Source organism: Mercenaria mercenaria, chromosome 15 (assembly GCF_021730395.1).
Source record: "Mercenaria mercenaria strain notata chromosome 15, MADL_Memer_1, whole genome shotgun sequence".
Classification (NCBI taxonomy): Eukaryota; Metazoa; Mollusca; class Bivalvia; order Venerida; family Veneridae; genus Mercenaria; species Mercenaria mercenaria.
Window position 1 is genome coordinate 45,590,070 of NC_069375.1, and position 21,610 is coordinate 45,611,679.

At 34.0% G+C, this 21,610-nt stretch overlaps 1 protein-coding gene across 2 annotated transcripts in view; it reads left to right on the plus strand.

The window, feature by feature from the left end:
* The window catches only part of LOC123559688 (uncharacterized), a 108,781-nt gene that overhangs the window by 72,096 nt on the left and 15,075 nt on the right, over positions 1-21,610 (plus strand). For both annotated transcript variants that reach the window (XM_053525159.1, XM_053525160.1), the window contains exons 17-19: positions 15,770-15,878; positions 19,170-19,283; positions 20,759-20,862. In XM_053525159.1, the coding sequence (XP_053381134.1) occupies positions 15,770-15,878; positions 19,170-19,283; positions 20,759-20,862 (327 nt within the window). The remainder of the gene's footprint in view (positions 1-15,769; positions 15,879-19,169; positions 19,284-20,758; positions 20,863-21,610) is intronic.

The window sequence follows — 21,610 nt, forward strand, 5'->3', positions numbered from 1 at the left end:
TCTGGTCTAAGCTCCCGAATGGTGTGTTTGTTCCTGACAAAGGCGATTCGTTGAAAGGAAAAGAATCAGGTCTAGTTATTGCATAAAAACTGTTCATTTTTGCAGTATTAGCTGAATGCGATCATAAGAAGCTCGCATAAAATCACATTTGGGTAAAGTCTTTTGTTTTGGTACTTTTTCAATCCTCAGGGTACAATAGATTTGCATTAGGTATGATAACCTGTTGATTCTCTTAATTATATACATATTCCCAGAACAGCAGTAGAAAAGGAAAAAAAACGGCAGTATCAGTCAATTTACTGATACCAGCGTAAGTGAAATTTTTCAATAACTACTGAGAACAAGGCACAATTTAGTTTTTAGAATGTTTGTAGACTCATTTATAAGGATACTTAAATCTACCAATACTCTTTATAGATACATACGTAATTAAATGAAGCAATAAATACATGTTCTAGAACACTTTATATAGTCTCAATTACATGTGCATTTTTAGCTTCAGACTTACCCTAATAACTTTGTACTATCATTTTCAGAAAACAATATCTCCTTTAAACTGTATGGTTTCCATACATTTTGTGAATGGCCTAGAATCGGCAATTTTTTGAAAAAAGACCGCCAAGCACATATAGATTAGTGTAATGAGGCGTCCGTGAGTGTCCGACGGCGGGGTATGACCCTTGTATCTTTATCATGCTAGTTAGTTTGTTTGTTGTTGTTTTTTTGGAGGTGGTGGGGGAGGGGGGGGGGGGGGGCGGGTGCATAACAAATTACTCAATGCTAACTATCAGAAAAATGTCTTTGATGTATTCTAAAACATTTTGGCTCCAAGGAAAAATTATGCCCCATGGGCCACTTTACATGTTAACTCCTTCGAATTCGTTATACACTTTCAACAAATCAGAGGCTGCTCTATGAATTACTTCCCTCTGTCCGAGTTTAATGCATTTGTGTTAAAATATTTTGTTCTTTCCCAAACCTACCTACTTCACGCGCTAACAAACGCTATGCATTTGCGTTTTGTGTATATTAAATCGTTTTATATCAATGCCGTGTATCACTTTTAATTTATCTTTGTAGGCAGAAGAATACGCAACGGAATGCAAACATTCATTAGAAGCGTTACTGGAACAGTAATACATGTATTAATTAATTTAAAGTAAATATAGAAATAAATCCGAAATATTATGTTCAATAAATCTTTATAATAAAAGTCGACATCATTAACAGAATCATTAAATTGTCTTTTATCATTAATTAATCCGTTTTACTGACATTCTATTGCATTAAGCGTTTTTTTTTCACAAACTCACAATTTATCCATAAATACTTGTGTTATCAAATTGTCATAAACACCACACCTGGGAGTCAAACATGTAGATCCCAGCGTCATAGCTTTTAGTTTAATCTACCTCGCCAAAAGAGTGGTAACTGAAGTCATTATCAAAATATGTTTAATAATTATGTCAATTTATTCTATAGCTGCAACTCGATAACTTGGCATACCTAATGGAATGTTTAAGTGACTATTAAGTGTAACTGGTTACTTAGTTTACTTTAATTTTCATGTTCTTAGATATAATGAGTATTGTCACTTGCTGACTTACTCTTTGCATTTTTTTATATTTATCACTTTTCACATTTTCTTTATTACGTATTTTTGAAGGAATAAAAATGTGGCAGATATAATTCACCCACCAACAAAAAACTTATATTACTAATATGTGACAATATATCTTTGTGACATACCGATCATAGCAAAATGTTTCACAATTTAAAAATATGCAAAAATTAAATACAACTATATATAATCTGAGAAAAAAACTGCAAAAAGAATCTGTCGAATGTACGGTTCGAACCTACAACCTTGTTCCAGCCTCTAATATGAACCCCCTACTTACGCCAATTACCTGATGATGATATCGAACTTTATATAATATAGATGTAACATCACTTTACAAAAATGATTATTTCGTTACATATAGAAACCGGCTCCGCCTCGTTTTTGGAAAGGAGTCAAAGAGGGAGCTAAATATACTTTCCAGGCGGTGCTAATGGCTTGATTTATACGTGAAATGTAATCTTATCACAAAAATGGCTTAAAAACGCCCAGAATGCATCATTTGAAGTCGATATTTCAAGATCCGGGGAAGGCCCCGTACCCCTAATCATCACAAACGTTAAAAAATAAACAACTTGAAAAAGATGACTTTGGTGCAATCTAACTACTTTTGCCCCCTCCACTCACCCCCACCCCCAAAAGAAATCGCTAGCCCGTGGATCACTTTACATCATAACATAAGTCTCCTAATGCCCTTTACACTTTCAACACATCAGAAGCTGTATTAATTACTATCGAAGATATATTCTCGTTTTCAAATTTACCTCAGTCAAATATGATATTTACAATCGCCTGACATTAGCGCTTTTGTATACGTTAAAATCATTCTACATGTATATCGGTTCCGCGTAGTTCATTTCATTTAATGTATTAGGCAGAAGAATACGCAGCGGAATGCAGTCATTCATTTTTGGAACAGAAACGGGAACAAGAACGGGAACAGGAACAGTTAAGCAATTATTTATTAATTAAAAATATATAGAACCAAATAAGAAGCATTGTTATATAAATTATCTGTGTATGTACCTTCAGTTACAATTTTAACTTAGACGTCAAGTACAAATAGAAGCTGAAAGGCTGTGGTGCAAAATAACTTTCAATTTCAGTTTTGGTTCAGTCAGTAGAAAACATTGATGTTAGAGGCAAGGTTTTACCTTTTATGACCCCAGAAAGCAAAGATGGGACTTCTATCTGCAATAAAAAAAGAACTACTTAACTTGCCAAAATCATAACAATAACATGTAGTTTTCCATTTACATTTATATCTGTATAGAAATGTTAGAAATATGGACCGACCATATTGAGCTGATTTTAGCGAAGGTAAAGTGATCGGCACGTTTAATCATCAGGTAGGTAGATATTTGACTAAATTTTAGTACATATACGTGTGAGGGCGATTTACAAAACTTAATTTAAAAAAATGGATACATACTATAGATAACGGTATGTTTGCATAGTTTTGCATGAAACAAAATGCGTATGTTCAATAAAAGATAATAGGTAAGGGAAGATTTATTGAAAGCAAAGAGCACCACAAACACAGCCTCAGAGCCACAAATTTGCAAGTAGGTCCAGAACGAATAGAAGTTGTAACGGGAAAATATTACAGAAGGGTTGCTTAAAAATCCAACAAGTACATTTTAATTCTATACAAAATCAAATAGAGAGGGGATGGTGGAGATGGGGGTAAGTGGAAGAAAGGGGTTGGGGAGGTGGTGAAGGGGTAAGTAAAAATAAATAAACTTTCTAGTAAGTCAACTTCATTAACGGAATAATTACGTTGTCTTTTATCATTAATTAAACTGACGACATTCTGTAGTATTAACCGTGTTTATTTTTTATGAGCCCACATGGTTTTGTTATAAGTGTGTCATAAATGCCAAATCCTTGGATAAAAGTTGCGAACCCCAGAACCTACCTCGCTACTAGAGCGGCAACAGAAATCAGTACCAAATTATTTATTATGAATTTATCTATCATCGTACAGGTAAGTATACTATTAATGTTTACACTTACGTTTATTGAAATATCTTATATATAAAGGGCTTGGATAAAGAGATAACCGTGGTTGGGAAAAAGAAATCCAATGTATTTTATGGAGGTTTGACCGATTATTTTCTTTAATACTGTAGAATCTGGTAAATAAGCGCATGTTTGAATATAAGCGCGTATAAAAAGTACAATTTCTGTTAGGGTGACTTCGGGCAAGAATGTCCTCTATTTCTAGTGGTAACACGGACCCAATTCTTAACAAGGCATGTTATATACCGAAATGTTCGTAAAAGTGTGTAGATTCTGAATTGCCGGCTTAAATTGGCATAAATGGTGGCGAGCTGAGAAACCCAAGATGTCGTCCAAGATGGCCGCCATAAATGAAAAAGTGTTTTTTGTTAAAAATAAAGTTTTCTTCATTCACTTTTGATCTTTCATGAATTGTAAAAATCTGTGGTTCAGGTAACATTGGTTAAAATAAAGGGATGGTAGGTAGGTAGGCTCGAATGTTCGTTTTGGCAAAAGTATTAACCCATAGTTCTGCGTGGAGTTCAATTTTTTTAGCAATTCTGAAAGGGAACTATTCAAGGAGCATCCCTGTGAAGTTCGATCAAATTTGAACAAGTGGTTTAAGAGATGTAATTTGAAGCCTCCCACTTGGCTCTTTCACACTTGTGGCCGTGAGTTTAGCAAATTGCAGAAACTTTGAGCCATTTTATAATCAAAAGTGCGAGAATTAGTAGCCATTATTTCTTTAATCTCTATTTCATTTGAAACTTTAACCATGAAATTTACTCTTGAACGGTGAGTACTGCTCACTGAGTAGTGTTCAAGGCGCCTTGCATACTGCTCACTGAGTAGTGTTCTCGGTACTGTGTGTACTGCTCATTGAGTAGTGTTCACATTACCAAGCGCTCATTAAGTAGTACGGTACTGTGAGTACTGGTCATTGAATTTTTCACGGTTCTGTGAGTACTGTTCACTGAGTAACATTCAAGGAACTATGAGTACTGATCGCTGAGTAGCATTCATGGAACTATGAGTACTGCTCATCGAGAATGAAGTGAAGGACATGTTTTTGCAAATATACTTTTGAAATCTGAAATTGTCCTTGAAACATATGATAAATATATACTTTCATCTATCCGATATTTGAGTTTTATGATCATTAACCTTTTGACCTTTAATTTGCATAATAATTTTAGGCAATTTATGTTTAAATGATATTGATAAAATCTCACATACCGTAGTAAATTATTAAACAGAAAAAAAATTAAAATTTATATGAAAATTTAGACATGATGGTGTGTTTAAACATTGTAGTCATCATTCCTCTTGTGGCGGCCCTCTTTGACGCCATCTTAGATTTCTCAGCTCACCACCATTTATGCCAATTTATGCCGGCAGCCTGATAAACTTCTGACGTTTACAAACATTTTGGTATATAACTTACCTTGTTAAAAATTGGGTTCAGGTTCAACTTTTCGAATGGCCCATTCTTGTTGTCTTTTTTTTTTAATTTAACAATTTTATTGACGTCATTCTAGTTTTAAGCGTTAATTATTTTTCACGAGACTACAATTTATTTACATTTTTGTCATCAAATTGTCATTAACGCCACAGCCGGGAATCAAATTCTAGAGTCATAGCTTTTGTTTTACCTAGCGGTTTCTGAAATCTTAACCAAACTAGTTATGATTATATTTTCTTTCAGTTCATTCAGTTAAATGTAAATTATGTAATTTACTAATCTTATTACCATTTGTATAAAAGAAAAACAACCGAACAGGAATGGCCATAACGGACAATATTTTTATTTTCATCTTATTATTACACACTCACTCTTAATAGTCCCAAATGAACACACAAAAATTGTCATTTTAAAACCTGGCATTATGTGTCTTTGCACTTATAGTATAATCATGAAAAAAACTAAGCAGCTTAAATACACTGGCTGCATTAGAAAAACGCCTTTGTAACCGTCTTAAGACGCAAAAAACATTATTACATAAAATCTCTTTCGAAACATTTATACACGCTCCGTCATAATTCTGAGATGTAGCACAAAATGCACATTTTCTTGAAAGTAACAGAGAATCACTACAATCTGAAAATTATATAAAAATTAGTACACATGTACGTTCGCAAAAAATTTTATACTTAAAATATATATGTTTGGAACAAAAGCATAATGTCGAGTCAAATATTATTCAATATTCAATTGAAATGTTTTTGTAACCAACAGGTACCATGGTGGGTGGGAGGGTAAACCTGTTTCTATGTCCGTTAAGGCCTCGAAGTTGAGCTTTGGCGGCACACTAGTGGCGGAAGTGACACTTGTACCCACAGGAAAAACAGATTGCTGCGTCTCTTTAAGTTCTAGTGTAGCGTGAGGGACGAAAAAAAGAACCCTTTGGTTGCGCAAACTGTTCGTCATGGATGTTGCTCTGCCCTTTGAAGTTGTTAGGTTTCCCCATAAAATCAAATAAACGATAATTAGCATTTCAAGGAGTACTGAGGGAAACAGAAGTGGATTTCTTAGACTTAAATTTCTTGAGAGCTCTTGATCCTTCTTCCGTCATCGATATCTGAACAAAGTTGAGGTTTTTCGTACTAGGAGACTGTTGACCAGCTCCAAGGGAAAGTTTCTGCCAAAGTCACTAGCTTATTTCTATGCTTAAGTTTTGAAACAGTTCCGTCGAGAACATCTTCGACTTCTTGCAGCAAAAGATTTTTTTAAATTCAGAACCACTTATATTCCCTTAAGAATGTCTGTTCAGTTCATATTGTATTTTGTTAGATTCGTTCTTTGTTTGAAATATTTCAATTGAGCATTTAAGTAAGTTTTAAACAAAAAGATAACTTATATTGCTGAATCCCCTGGGGATTTACTTTAACTACATTCCTCCTGGCTTGAATGTGAAGAAAAGCAAGCTGAATCTCTTCCTCCATTGTGTCTGCTTTCTTCCATATGAAAAGGTGCAACGCCGCAGTAGTCTATGTAGAAACATTGTGATACAGTTGCTATGTTGTATATCACAAAATTATGCCTGAAACAAAGTGTACAAGTGTAACCGAAAGGTAAACCTGTTTCTATGCCATTAAGATATCGAATGATGAAAGCTCGTGCATAAGGGTTTTAAGTACAAAGCCGATTACTAATCAGGCGTATATTTACCATATAAGGAAAAGAAACCAATAATACTAATTGACAACGAGTAAATGAAACGAAAATAGATAAATGTATTTTAATATCTTTATTGTATAGCCGCACCTCGATAACTTGGCATAACTAATGAATTTTTCAATTGACCTTTAAGTTTAATTGTTGTAAAAAAACAGTGGCGGATATAATGCACCCCCAGACAGAAAACATACATTGACCTGTTACTAAAGATAACATACATTGACCTGTTACTAAACCTTTCTGTCTCAGGCATAATTTTGTGATATACAATAGAGCAAAATGTATCACAAAATTAAAAGGAATACGTCGCATGTAAGGCTTGTCTCAGTCCTAGCATGTTATAACCCCTAAAAGCTGAGCCAATGATCTGATCTGATCAAGCTTTATATCATATAGATGTAACATATTTTGATATTATATCGTGACCAGTTAACACTGACTGCGTCTGTTTATGGAGATAAGTCGAATAGGGAGCTAGTGATACTTCCAAGGTGATGACATGACTTTAACTATACGAGAAATGTTATCCTATTATTCCAATCGCCAAAATGGCCAGAATATATCATTTGAAGTCGATATTTTAAAACTTTTCACTGACACCCTTTCACAAGGGATATAACCTCCTCCACTCTTCCCCATATATGTGTCTAGGTTTTCAAATGCTGGAAAAAACACCTTGTATCTAAATCATGCTCTGTAGGTTTTTTGATTAACAAAATATCTAAAAACTAAACATTTTGAATAACAAAGTCTTTGGTGCACTCTGAAGACTTCTGGCTCCAAAAAATTCTAGCCCAATATATAGACCATTTTACATGTTAATATAGATCACCTTATTCCCTATATACCTTCAACCAGTCAGAAGCTCTGTGAAATACTTCGCTCTCTCCTTCACTGCATATGGCCGAAAATACTTTTTTTCTTTTCCACACTTACATCCGAGAAATATGTTACGCACTTACAACCGCCAGGCATTAGTTTTATATCGGTATCGTGCAAAATTAATTTAATTTGTAGCCGGAAGGAAAGCAAGAATCCATTGACAGCGCAACACGAAATTACGCAAAATGAGATGTGTTTCTTTTGGCAAAAATATTCAATTATCAGGATGGTGGGTTAAATGTTTGTATTTAGTTTGTATTTAAAGACGAACAAAATTTGGACTTTCTATTAACTAAAAGAATTTACCCTTATAGACTTTAGATTATATAGGTTATTATACAGTCTATATTTAGATATCAATGTTTACCTTTTAGTACTGCAGACTACTGAGAAATGTAAATCAAAGGTAAGTGCATCAGGTATACTTTTCAAAACTTCATTCGGGTATGTATAATATCTAAGTTATTTAAGTGCTTGATAAACTGAAATAATTATTAATTTATTAAGCCTTAATTCATGTATATATACATATCCCTAGAAGCACTGAAAAGGGCATAGCACAGTCGCAAATTTGGCCAACTACAAAGAGAAACAGTTATGGAAAGAAATAACAGGCTGTTGCTTCAAATATCCATGTTTGACATTGTATAATCTACAGTAAGTAATGTGAAATATATTTGGATTGAGATTGTTTTGTGAAAGCCTGAACAGTCTTTGACTTTCCTATTATTGGTTAAATCAAAGTGTTGAATCTAGTTATGTATTTAAGAAAATTGCTAAAGACAGAGTCAATGATCAGTTTAACAGAACTGGAATAGTACAGTTCAGGATTCAAATAAATGCCTTAAATATAGAATGTATAAATGGGAGTTTGTTTCTGAAAAATATTTTAAAATTCTACCAACTGATCTTGCAATTACACCTTTTGAGAAGGGTAGATTTAGTAATGTTTCAAGAGAATTAAGATATTGTCATCTCTGTGGTTTGAATCTTTAAGGTTATGAATTTCACTTTTTTTAAGGTTATTTGCAGTTTTTTTGTCTAATGCAAGAAAGAAGTATATTGACAAGTTTTATTTTGAACATCTAAATGCTGTAATATTTTCATTATTAATGAGCAGCAACTGTAAAGGCACACTGTTGAAATTGTCGATATTTTGTAAAAAGATAATGTTAGCCTGTAAATGATCCGCATTCTATTTGTTTGGCCGGTTTATGTTGCGTTTTTCGTTTTTTGGTCGGTCAGGGTTTGTTTTGTATGCTTTTGGGAGATACCTAATGTCTGTTGTAAAACTTGGTAGGTCAGCTTGGATGAGGATGGACATTTTCTGGTCAAAAAATAGATGTTTTATCCTCCACATTATAAAAACGTATTTGGTTATATAATAGTTGTCTTGTCATCTGATATTACTATGCTACATTGTGTTATATGTCATGCATATCACATGCCCTTCTGGGCCTTGAATTTATTAATAAACTTGAAACTTGATCAACAAGTACATTTTGATTATATGATAAATAAAAGATGGGGAATGGGCAAAATGTGTGTGTGTGTGTGCGGGGGGGGGGGGGGGGGGGGGGGGGTGGGGAAGGGAGAGGGTAAGTGAAAAAGGAGGGATGAGTTAGTAAAAAGGGGGAGGGAAGAAATGAAAATATGTAGAGTCAAGAAAAGTAACACCACCAACATACAAGTCAAAATACAAAACATTTAAAACGAAATTGGAAAAATCATATAATTTTTTATAAAGTCCCCTACAGTCCCCCATGCTAACTTTAACAAAAACGGACACAATTCCTACTTTGATTTTGTATCCAATTATTCCCAAGTTGTGATAAGTTCATTCCGTATTTAAATAGATAATTATCAATTTAACTTTTTTATTTCTTTGATTCTTTAAATTTTAAACTTTTTTATTTAACAATATTAAAGTGGTGGGAGTGGTAACCGCAGCAGTCAAATTTAACAGAGAGGGTCGGGTAGCGGGGAGGGGTGCTCTACACTCACATTATTTATCTATTGTTAGACCATGATCTTTTTTTAGCGGAATTCAAGTTTATTATAATTATTCTATTAATGGAAAGTTAATGATTTCTGCGCGCAGTACATTTTCGATTTTATTAAGAATATGAAAATTATCCAGAATATAAACATTAGAGATATATAAAGTATTTTCCTTTAGTGAATAAATTCCATTTGTAATTTAAGCCCTTTATTTGATCCGAATCTTACGAATTTAGATTTTTATATCAATATGAACATGGTTTTAAATGGAAATGTCAATCAAAGTTCCAAAGGATATTCTAATAGATTTTATGTAAAATTTTAGATATTGTGTGATATGTTTATCTTCGATTTACATACATCTCCGCCACGTGATATATTAATCCGAGTGCGTAGTAATTATGGCGTTGATGACCAAAGGGCGTTAAAGTAAGTTACACCAAAGACATCTTATATGCTTCAGTACCTTTTATGACCAGGTTTAATTAAGTGACATCCTCGAAATCAAAAACAAGTCCAATGTTATGATCTTGATCACCAAAGTGATGTCAGTTGCATGATAGTCACGTAAAGAGTTCCCGTATATTACTTAAAACGGCAACTTCAGTGACAAAGAGCTGCGTCCCGAAGATTTTATAACAGACGTCAATCAAATCGGAGAAAAATATATACAACAGCTATTTGAATTTTGTAGAAAAAACTCCTTTGACAGAAAAAATGAAAGGAAATATGACATTTTGAAGTGTAAGGAATAAGTTTTATATTTGTTTTGTGAGTGGATCTAGACTTGGGACTGCTTGTTCTTTTCTGACGAAAATAAGAAAAAACCGGCTTCTGAGGTAAGATATGATTACTAACATATCTATCTTTAATCAAGGCATTCCCACAATAAATTGTGTGATCAAAATCTTCTTTAATGTGGCAAAACAATTCGTAATAAAATGATGATGTTATGTAGGTTTACGTATTGTTAAGCCGACTTTTTTGTCACACGTAAAGTGTGCATGCGCATTAAAATAAAAACATCCGGTAAACATCATAGTAACCAATAGCATTGTAAAACCGTCTATTTGTGACTATGTTGTATAAACAAAATACAAAGGTTCTAATTTTTGTTTGAAAGAAAAACGTATTGATAAACAGGAAATATTCATTAATAAAAGTATTCATAAAATCAGTAATAAGACCGTATTCTAAAACATATTTTGACAAAAGTTATCAGCACACAGCGAAGCTGGCTGCAAAAAAATGAAAAGTTTAATATAGAGCACATTTATTATTTATTGTGTAATGTTTGGTTGAGTAAGAAGCACAAAAAAGTGAAGACAAAAAGATATCAGAGTTTAAAAAAGAATAGCGTTGGGAGGTGGGCGTCTTGTGTGATAGTAGGTGACGGGAAACTAAGAGACAATATCAAGCTGGTATGGGTTAGGTGCGATACTAAGAGAGACACATCAGAGACTAAATAATATCTATTTTGTGGTGGGGCGGATGGGTTGGGGTAATGTGAGGGTGTATGTGACAGGATACTAAGAGGTAGTATCAAGAAACACAAGAATCTAAAATTTCGGAAAAAATGGGTGGTGGGGGGAGGTGGGGGGGGGGGGGGGTAATGTGTGTTCGGGGGGGCTCACAGGAAATTTAAAGAAAGAAAAAAAATTGGGAAAAGACAGTGAGTGACACTGTGTGGATGGGTGGGTTTATGGTGAGTAGTTGAGAAATGTGAACAGGGGGCAGATGACGGGATACTGTGCCATCGAATTTGTGACCGTTGCAAAAATGTGTTTGAAGTTTTATTGAATTGTGATAAAGAAAGACAAAAGAAACAGAAGTATTATTCTGATTCTACATGTAAACGTTTACATCTAGCATGTATTATAAATGTTGTCTGCAGTATGCAAAATAGTTATGTAAGTGACCGGTTACCACGCTTACAAGCAAAGAAAATAAAAAATGTATATTAAAATAAAACTTATTTTGACAACATTAAAATCTATGGTAGTTTATTTTTAATTCCAATTTGTTGATATTCAAGATTTCTTTTTGCTTACTCTATAAAACATGTGTTTCAGATTTTGCATTGATATCAAGACAACGAGTTTCTAAGCAACAACATTCATTTTACTGCATACAGTATATTAAGGTAGTTCTACAAGTTTGGATCGAAATTTTTTCTACAATGTAAATTTTGATTAAACTCTAATTTTTCAAAACTTCATAATAAACCTAGAAAATTCAGCAAATAAAAAGGACAGGGTCGTGTGCTTGATTTTTTGCTAGACTGATTTGAAGAAATTGGACCTCACGCAATTTTTCATAATGGGGGTCTATGGGAAAATCATACCTTTCAAAACGTTTTCGAGAATAGAAACTTTTCTACAATGTAGATTTTGATGAAACTTCTCATCGTTGTAAATAAACATATGGCCTATAATGTGGTGAAATAAAATGTATAGGTCCACGTGCTATTTTGTTTTAGATATTTGACCATGATTAAAGTGAACCGAATATTTCAGGCTATTTTTAAGACATTATTTTGAATTATTTGACGTGTCATATGTTTTAATATCATATTTTGACTTTTGAAATATAGTAACGTCATTTTAATAAATTTACTCACAGGATGTCATTAATTCATAAAATGATTTCATTTCCGTACGCCGAATCCAGGCTTTATTCTACGTTTTCCGGATAAACGACGTTACGCCATCACCTCCGGTTTATCAAACGTGCAGAACTCCCTTGATAATGTATAGCTCAGTATAAATACATTTTCACACATATGGCATTTCAAAATCTATTCCATCTATTTTAAAATTGTATTATGAGTATGAGTATGTCTTCTTAAACAAATGATATAAAAAATAATTTCAGAGTTAAGAAACTACCTTATCTACCAGTACAACAGAAAAGCAATTTACAAATACGATTGGAGATAATACGACCCAAATAAATTTATTCTCTTGAAGTCTTAGAAAGGAGCATTTATTCGTTCCTACAGAGATATTTTCTATCAAAATGATCGAAAATGCAATAATGTATAAGTCGAGGGAACAGACTGATGTTGTAACAGGTTTTGTAAGCTTCTTGTTAACAACTGGTGTAACGCTTATTCAGGAAAACATACTTTAAACTCATTCGTGACACACAGTATATATGATTTACATGATGCTCTTAAAGAGTTTGAATTCGTTTTCATGATATCCCCTATTGATATGGAAGCAGAAGTCCGTATCCAAGAGATGATTAAAAACGAACTTCGATTAGAAGGTGAACATTTTTCAATATTCGAGCAGATTCTATGTCGAGAGTCTGAAAAATGTCTCATTATCGAAGAGCAACCAAATGACGAAGTTAGAGGAGCGACAGTTCGGCGGGCAGCGGCTATTAGCAACACATTATTGCCGCAACGACGCCCTTTGCATGATTATGTAGTTCTCACAACAATACGGAGCGAGCAAAATTTAGAACTATGGAAATCTGATAGACTGTTACATATCCGGTATGATGTGTAATTATACGCACGTTTTGATTGTGCTTACATAATTTACTTTGTGATATTAAAGCACATGACGAGTTCATATCCTTGAGATAATAAAAAAACAGCTTCTATTAGTTGGTGAACAAGTAGCAATATACTAGAAGATTCTATTTCTAGAGTCTGAAAGATGTCTCATTGTCCATTTTTTGTTTAGAAGAGAGAGTAAAATACCACAACCTGAGACGAAACATGCAGGTCTCTTTAAACGTTACATAAATAATGATGTAGTTCTCACTACAGCACTTACCAATTGTAAAAGGTGGATATTCTTTTAATTATAACACCCTGCTGCTGTATATGAGTGACTGGTGAAAACGGTCAAAAACATAACCCCTTTTACAGAGACACACAGTGACTCAAAAGACGATGTTTTTGCTTTAAAGGCAGAGTGACCGAATTAAGATATGTGCTGCAGCTTACATTCATGACATACTTTCCCTCATTCAAATGTAGGTATTACTCGGCATTAAAGTATGTTTAGAAACGTTAAACCGATTGCTTGCACGCAGATAAAACAATTTCTTTTGCACAAGTAGTCTTCATAACAATCATCGTAAAACAATAGCTAAATGTTGTTTAGCCTATTTTTACACCTTATCGGTTGATTTAGCTCAGTCGCTTCTTTTCCTTATTATTCATGTGTTGTTTTTTTTGTTTTTTTTTTTAATTTTCAGATGCAATAGATACGGTATGTTAACGAAATTGTATTATAAAAGAAAGATATTAATGATATTAATTTTTGGCATTATTTGTAGAGAGTAAAACATTGGGACACTAAATATGAGACAAAAAAACAATTTGACTATTTTTTGTGTCATAACCTTAAAGTTCTTTTGTTTTTTGCGAATTGTAAGAATTATCAATTATATCAGCTGTCAACAAATTTAAACATATAGTTAAACATATTTTGCAAGATTATTGTAAGAATACGTCTTTTATTGGTCATTTGTAAATGTCACAGGGTGAGAAAAATGTGCAGCCAGACCGGGACTCGAACCCGGGGCCTAGGAATACCGTTCCGATGCTTTATCGACTGAGGTACCCGGCCGCCTACATACTTTCTCCCTGTTTTAATATTCAAGTTCTATACCGTGACATATTTCCCCACCAGTTTTGAAATTCGTCCTCGAATTTCAGCGGGTACTTTATATATAAGCAATCGAAAGCGTCGTAGACTAACCAGTGTAATGCCGTCACGGCCTCACGTTGGGCGCCAAATGTCACAGGGTGAGAAAAATGTAAAGCCAGACCGGGATTCAAACCCGGACCTCGGAATACCGTTCCTATGTTCTACCGACTGAGCTACCCGACCGCCTACACACTTTCTCCCAGTTTTAATACTCAAGTTCTATACCGTGACATACAGAAATGATATATGAAAAACAAACACATTTTCAAAAGCTTTAGGACCAACATTACAGAAATTTGAATATGACAAAATGCTTACTATTGAATCTACAAGAAATCAAGTAAACATCATCATGGTAAATGAATAAATGTAAACTACACTGTACACAATCAAGTTATAAGTTTTTCTCGACGATAAATTTTCATTTATATGCTACAGTATTTGTAACTAAGAGTCTATGGTATATAAATCGGATTTGTCAGTTACAGTTGTAATGAAATAAGTAACTTGTCGAGAAAATACATAATCTAACGCGACCCGATATATTTCCATGTTGAACAAAGAAGACTAAAAGTGAGTGGTATTATGCAACACATTCACTGTTTTTACGTCACAATTTTTATATCATGCAGTCAAACGTCATAGCGGCGCGTTGAAAAAGAAAAACACACAAACATACAAGTATTTGATGGATATCTTCAAGCATGTAGCTAATAAACATTGATAACGTGGTGAAATCGAAATAATATATCTCAAACAGTGATTTGCTCTTGAATACTGTCGTTTAGATGCGTATTATTATGCTCCCTTTTGATATAATGCCTTCACATCTGAAGCCCAAACAATTTTATTTAACGCCAAATCACTGTCAGAGATATATTATTTTTCAAATAAAGTATATTAAAATTTATTTTCCGCCATATTGTTTTTTGTTTTTTTTTTTATATCAAGAAAGCGTTGTAAAAAGAAGTTTTTGTCAATTGTTTGGGAATTGAAGCTTAAATTCTAACCAAAAAATGTGATTTTGTTTTAGAAAGAGCACCGTGACCTATCATCATTTTTATAGATTTTAAAAGATTGCAAATTTCTGTGTGTAAGAACTTATATTGAACAAAATCTCTTCATACATTTCTAAGAAAAAACAAATTAGTATGCAAAATTTCACTGTAAACAACTGAACTTATGTCAAATGATGTCATAATAAAGTTGAATGAAGTATGTTAGTATTTCCTAGTGGCTCAGCTATTTGAAGAATGCACCAAGCACAACCTAAAATGTTGTCTTTCTATTGACATGGGCCCTATATTTCTGTTTGTTAACCATTTAACATTCAGGTGACAGGGTTCAGTTAAGTATTGCCATCTACCAGTATTTTCTTGCTTATGAGTGTCTGCAATTCTGGTTTTACATTAACAGGATCACAGCATCATATACGTGCCTTGTATGATTATAATGCAAGAACAGAAGATGATCTGAGTTTTAAAAAGGGTGATATTCTCATCCTGTTGGACAAGGGAGATGAAGAGTAAGTAATACAAGTTGGTGTATGTGATAATATATCTTTATTAGCCCCCTACTGGTTGAAAACCAGTTTCGGGGACTATAGGAATGCGATTCAAAGGTCAAGGTCACAGTTTGGGGCCAAAGTTCACTAGGGTTGTTTTCCTGTCCGGTCCAGAACTCTGTCACGTGCAATATCCAGAACCTAGCTTAAAGGTCAAGGTCACACTTGGGGATCAAAGGTCAATAGAATTTTTTATGTCCGGTCTATAACGTTGTCATGCAAAACAGGATTTGAATATCAGTTGGCACAAATATTTCCCTGGATGAGACAACGTGTCATGCGCAAAACCCGGGCTCTTAGCCGAAAGGTCAAGGTCACAATTGGAAGTCAAAAGGACTTTTCTTCTGTCCAGTCTGTAACTCAACAATGGATTTTAATAGTACTTAGCACATATGTTCACCACCATAAGACGGAATGTCATGCACAAGAACCATGTCCCTAGGTCTAAGGTCAAGGTCACACTTAGAGGCCAAAGGTCAGATACAAGAATAAATTTGTCCGGAGCATTTCTTCTTCATGCATGGTGGGATTTTTATGTATTTTTTCACAAATGTTCACCACTATGAGAGGGATTGTCATGTGCAAGAACCAGCTCCCTGGGTCTAAGGTCAAGGTCTCACTTAGAAGTCAAATGTGAAATTCAAAAATGGCTTTGTGCGGAGCATTTTTTCTTCATACATGCAGGAATTTTGATGTAACTTGGCACAAATGTTCTCCTCCATAAGACACTCTTGTTTTTAGAATAACTTCCCTTTGTTGTTATTATAAATAGCTTATTGTAACCTTTTTTTATTACTGGCCGTAGGGACAAATCTAGATCACATCTCTGTGGTACAACATGCATGTAACATTCAATTCCAGGTGTAATTTGACCTATCTCTACCTGGTAAAGAGTTTTGTATGGACTTACATTATAAAGAAATTTTTATTTTATTTTTTTTTAGGATTAACTTCCCTTTGTTGTTACTATAAATAACTTACCACTTTTCTGTGTTACAACATGCATGTTATATCCAATTTCTAGGTGTACTTTGACCTATCTCCACCTGGTAAAGAGTTTTATGTAGACATATTATATAGAATTAACGACTGTAGGTTTTTGTATAAGCAAATTTTAAGTGTTTTGTTATAAAATATTGTATACATGTTATTTATACATCATTGACAGATTATCAGTTCATATTGTTATGCTGCAGTAGAGAAAATTAGGTGCCTTCCAGTCGAGGGCTTTGTATTGCATGGCAGTACTTCATTCATTTGTTTCCTTCACAATGTTATATTGCATAAATGTCTGAGAACCTATAAAAGGTGTAGATTTAGAATTTTATTTTGTACTCTGAGATTTTCATAACATATTTGTATAGTTCAAAAGACCCCTAAAATCTTTGTCAAAATGGAGATAGTTGAAAGATCTCGTTTTAATTAAAATCTTAGGCTTTAGAAAATGCTTTGAAAAACAACTAAAGAATGTTAACTTTTTACCATGTTTGATGTCTATGCGGTATTGTTGTCACTTAATGGCATTGGAGTTTTGTTTAGATCTATTTTGTCCAAAAATGTAAGAGCTATAGCTTCTATACTTTGCACCCTTGTTTATCATTATTTGATGTACCAAGAACTATAACTCTAAAATGCATTTTGTTTGAATTATGGCCCTTTCCGTACTTAGAACATGGGAATTTCTTGTTTAGGTCTTACTGTAAGCTTTGAAACTAAATTGAACACCATTTTATAGATATTTGTTGAGTAAATAAGCCAACTTTGGTTGCCATGGCAACCGAAAGGAAAGACTTTAAAACACTTTTGTCGGAAACTGTTAGACGGATTTCAAAAATAATTTGTAGAAATTATCTCTAGGCGACTCTCTGACAAAACTGACTAAGCACTTCGGTTTTAGTAAAAAACATGACCGCAAGGGGGCGAGGCTTATTTTCCCCATATGGCTATATTGTAAATTTCAAAAATCTTCTTCTTCAGAACCACTCTGCAGATAAACACTAAACTTCACCCAAATAATTAAAATCCATTAAGAATTGTAGTTGCCCTGGCAAACCGAAAGGGAAACTTTTAAAAATCTTCTTGTCAGAAACTATTAGCCGGATCTAAAAATATTTTGTAGAAATGATCTCTAGGTGACCCTCTACCAAAATTGCTTAAGGCTTTCTATTTTGGTAAAAACATGGTTGCCAGAGGACGGGGCTTATTTCCTCTATATGGTTGTATTGTTAATTTCAAAAATCTTCTCTGAAACCTGAAAATCTAGAGCTTATATATTGGGTATGTGGCATTGTCTAGTAGACTTTTACCAAGATTGTTCAAGTTATGATCCAAGGGCCAATATTGGCCCCGCCCCGTGGTCCCTTGAACTTACACAGAGTTCTATAGATAAAACATAAAAGAATGTTCTTCTTTTAAACTGAGAGGCGAACATTCTAGATATTTTACATGTAGCATTGTAAAACTTTTTATATTTAGGTCATCTTTTCTTGAGTTCTATAAGAGCTGTAGCTTTGAAACTTTATACACTTGTTTATTATTATTAGATTAGTAAGTAGGTCACAAGCTATAACTCTCTTTCATTTTATCAGAATTATGGGCCTTTTTAACTTTGAAAATCAGTATTTCTTGGTTGTTTTTGTTTAAATTCACTTTTCTTAAATACTTACTATAGCTTTGAAACTTCATACATTTTTTTACTTCAATTAAGATGAGTAAGAAGGCCGAGAACAATAACTCTTTTCTCACATATTGTCCAGCACTTACACGAGCGATGGCATGGGCAGGTGTTGCTCTTGTTTACAAAGTTGTGTCCCGTTTTTGACTGATCAACTTTAATTTTGTCGGTCCTAATATCTGTTGTGCATATCTCAGAAAGTATTTGACCAAGAGTCATGAAACATTATAACATTGCTATTCAGCATAATAAAAAATTATTAAGTTATACACATGGGGTTTGTTTGGGATTTCACTCGTCTATTATGTTGCAAAGATTTCTAATTTAAAGTTTTAAAAATATCCATCGTTCATATTTTGCCATGGGACACACATTTGTTTCAACGTATTTTAGCTGCATATGAGCACAAGAATCTCATTGTTAACCCATATTTATTCTTGTATTGAATACCTATAATATACAGCAGTTTTGTTCTAGAATAGAATGCATTCAACAGAGAAGCATGACCGTTCAGGGTGAAAATAAAAATATTATAAATTTATGACAGTTATATCAAATATCATTACACAACTATTTAGCAGAAACGAAGATTGGTGGTTTGCCAGACACACAGATCCGAACTACCAGAACAGTAAATCTGAGGGATATGTGCCAAGAAACTATGTTGCTATAGAAGATGCAATTAAACAGGAGTAGGTGTTACATATTAAGTTACCACACTCATACAAGTTGATGTTGCATGTCACATAAGTATGTGTTACATACTATCTCAGCTTAGTCACAAAAGTAGGTAATACATATTAACTTACCACACTCATACAAGTTGGTGTTGCATGTCACATAAGTATGTGTTACATACTATCTCAGCTTAGTCACAAAAGTAGGTAATACATATTAACTTACCACACTCATACAAGTTGATGTTGCATGTCACATAAGTATGTGTTACATACTATCTCAGCTTAGTCACAAAAGTAGGTGTTACAAATTAACTTACCACACTCACACAAGTTGATGTTGCATGTCACATAAGTATGTGTTACATACTATCTCAGCTTAGTCACAAAAGTAGGTAATACATATTAACTTACCACTCTCATACAAGTTGGTGTTGCATGTCACATGAGTATGTGTTACATACTTACTTAGCTTAGTCACAGAAGTAGGCAATACATATTAGCTCAGTTGTGTCACATGAGTAAGTATTACATACTGACTTAGTTTAGTAACAGCAGTAAGTGTTACATACAAACTTAGTTTTATTATAAGAGAAGGTGTCATGTATCAACTTAGTTTAGTCACAGGCATAAACCTATTAAATTTGTTAAGTAACAGAGTGGATGTTACATATTGACTTAGTTAAGTGGATTGCAAATGTCTGTCATTTAGGGACCACCTCTGTAGCCTGGTGGTAGAGTGCCTGCTTGTGTGCAAGCTGATGTTTTGCTACCTGGCCGTGTCATACCAAAGACATGACAGATGGAACAAGTAGCTTGGTTCTCAGCATTAAGATGACACTACCAGGACGGGTCAGCTCGGTGTTAGGATAATGTGACTGTAGGGTATCATGTCACGTGTCTATGGCATGATATTCCAGTGAGGCAGCAGTATAAAGTTGGACAGAGTGTTCACTGCTACAAGTAGCCAGCACCATTTATATGACTTAAAGTTGTTGAAAAAGACACTATGTCCGAACACACAAAAACATACACTCACACATTTGTCTAGGAAAAAGATGGGATTGTGGGATGAACATGAATGAGTATTCCAAGGCTAGATGAAGGCATTTATTAAGGCTTCTGTAATCAGGGCTTACCCAGCTACATCAGCCAAAGCCTTGTCGTTTTCTCTTCGGTTTACAGCAATATATTGCTTGCATATACAGGATATATAATTATGTTTTTCATTGGTTTCCTTGTAAATAATTCATAGAAAACCTAGATGATATTCTAATCTCTTAAAAACACTGTTAAGCTCCTATCATATCATTTTAGTAATGATGTTTAATTTATTTTTATTCATGTAATTTGATGTCATGAATGCAAATTTCGGTATTTTTTAAATGGTGCATTGTGATGTGAAATTATTAGTCATTTATAAATATTTGCTAGTTAACTTGATAGTATATTTCCCAAAGAGTATCAGATTCAATATTAATGATTTACAGATGGTTTTTCGGAAAGGTGACACGAAAAGAAACAGAGAGAAACCTGTTATCTAAAGGAAATGAAGTTGGGACATATTTGATTAGAGAGAGTGAGACATATCCAGGTATGTAATGTTCTGATTTGACTTTACCAAAACCGAACATAGACACTAGTGCACAAAATATTTTCAGACTTTAAAGCCTAAGCCAATACTTCAAATGCATTCGTACTTTCAAACTGCACTTTTTGAAGAACCTTAAGTCATGTGACCCAAGTAGTACACACAATAGTATATTATAAGCTAAAATAAACAGACATTGAGGCAGATTTTATTTTTATGCCCCGAAGGTGGGCATATTAAAATCGCACTGTGCGTCCGTGTGTCTGTGCGTACGTGCCTCTGTACGTGTAAATTCTTGCCAGGGCTATAACTCTGCCATCAATAAAGGAATTTTGAAATGTCTTTGCATAAGTGTTCACCATAATGAGACGACGTGTCATGCACTAGACCCATAACCCTAGCTCCAAGGTCAAGGTCACATTTAGAGGTTAAAGGTTAACATAGTCTGTTTCCTGTCCGGTCCATAACTCATCCTTGAAGTGATTTTGAAATAACTTGGGATAAATGTTTACCATAATGAGACGACGTGTCGTGCGCAAGACCCAGACCCCTAGCTTCAAAGTCAAGGTCAAACTTAGAAGTCAACGGTTAATAGGATCTGTTTCATGTCCGGTCCATAACTGTCACTGATGAAGGGATTTTGAAATTACTTGGCATAAATGATGTTCCCCACAAGAAGACGACAAGTCATGCGCAAGATCGAGGCCCCTACCTCTAAGGTCAATGTCACACTTAGAAGTTAAAGGTTAAC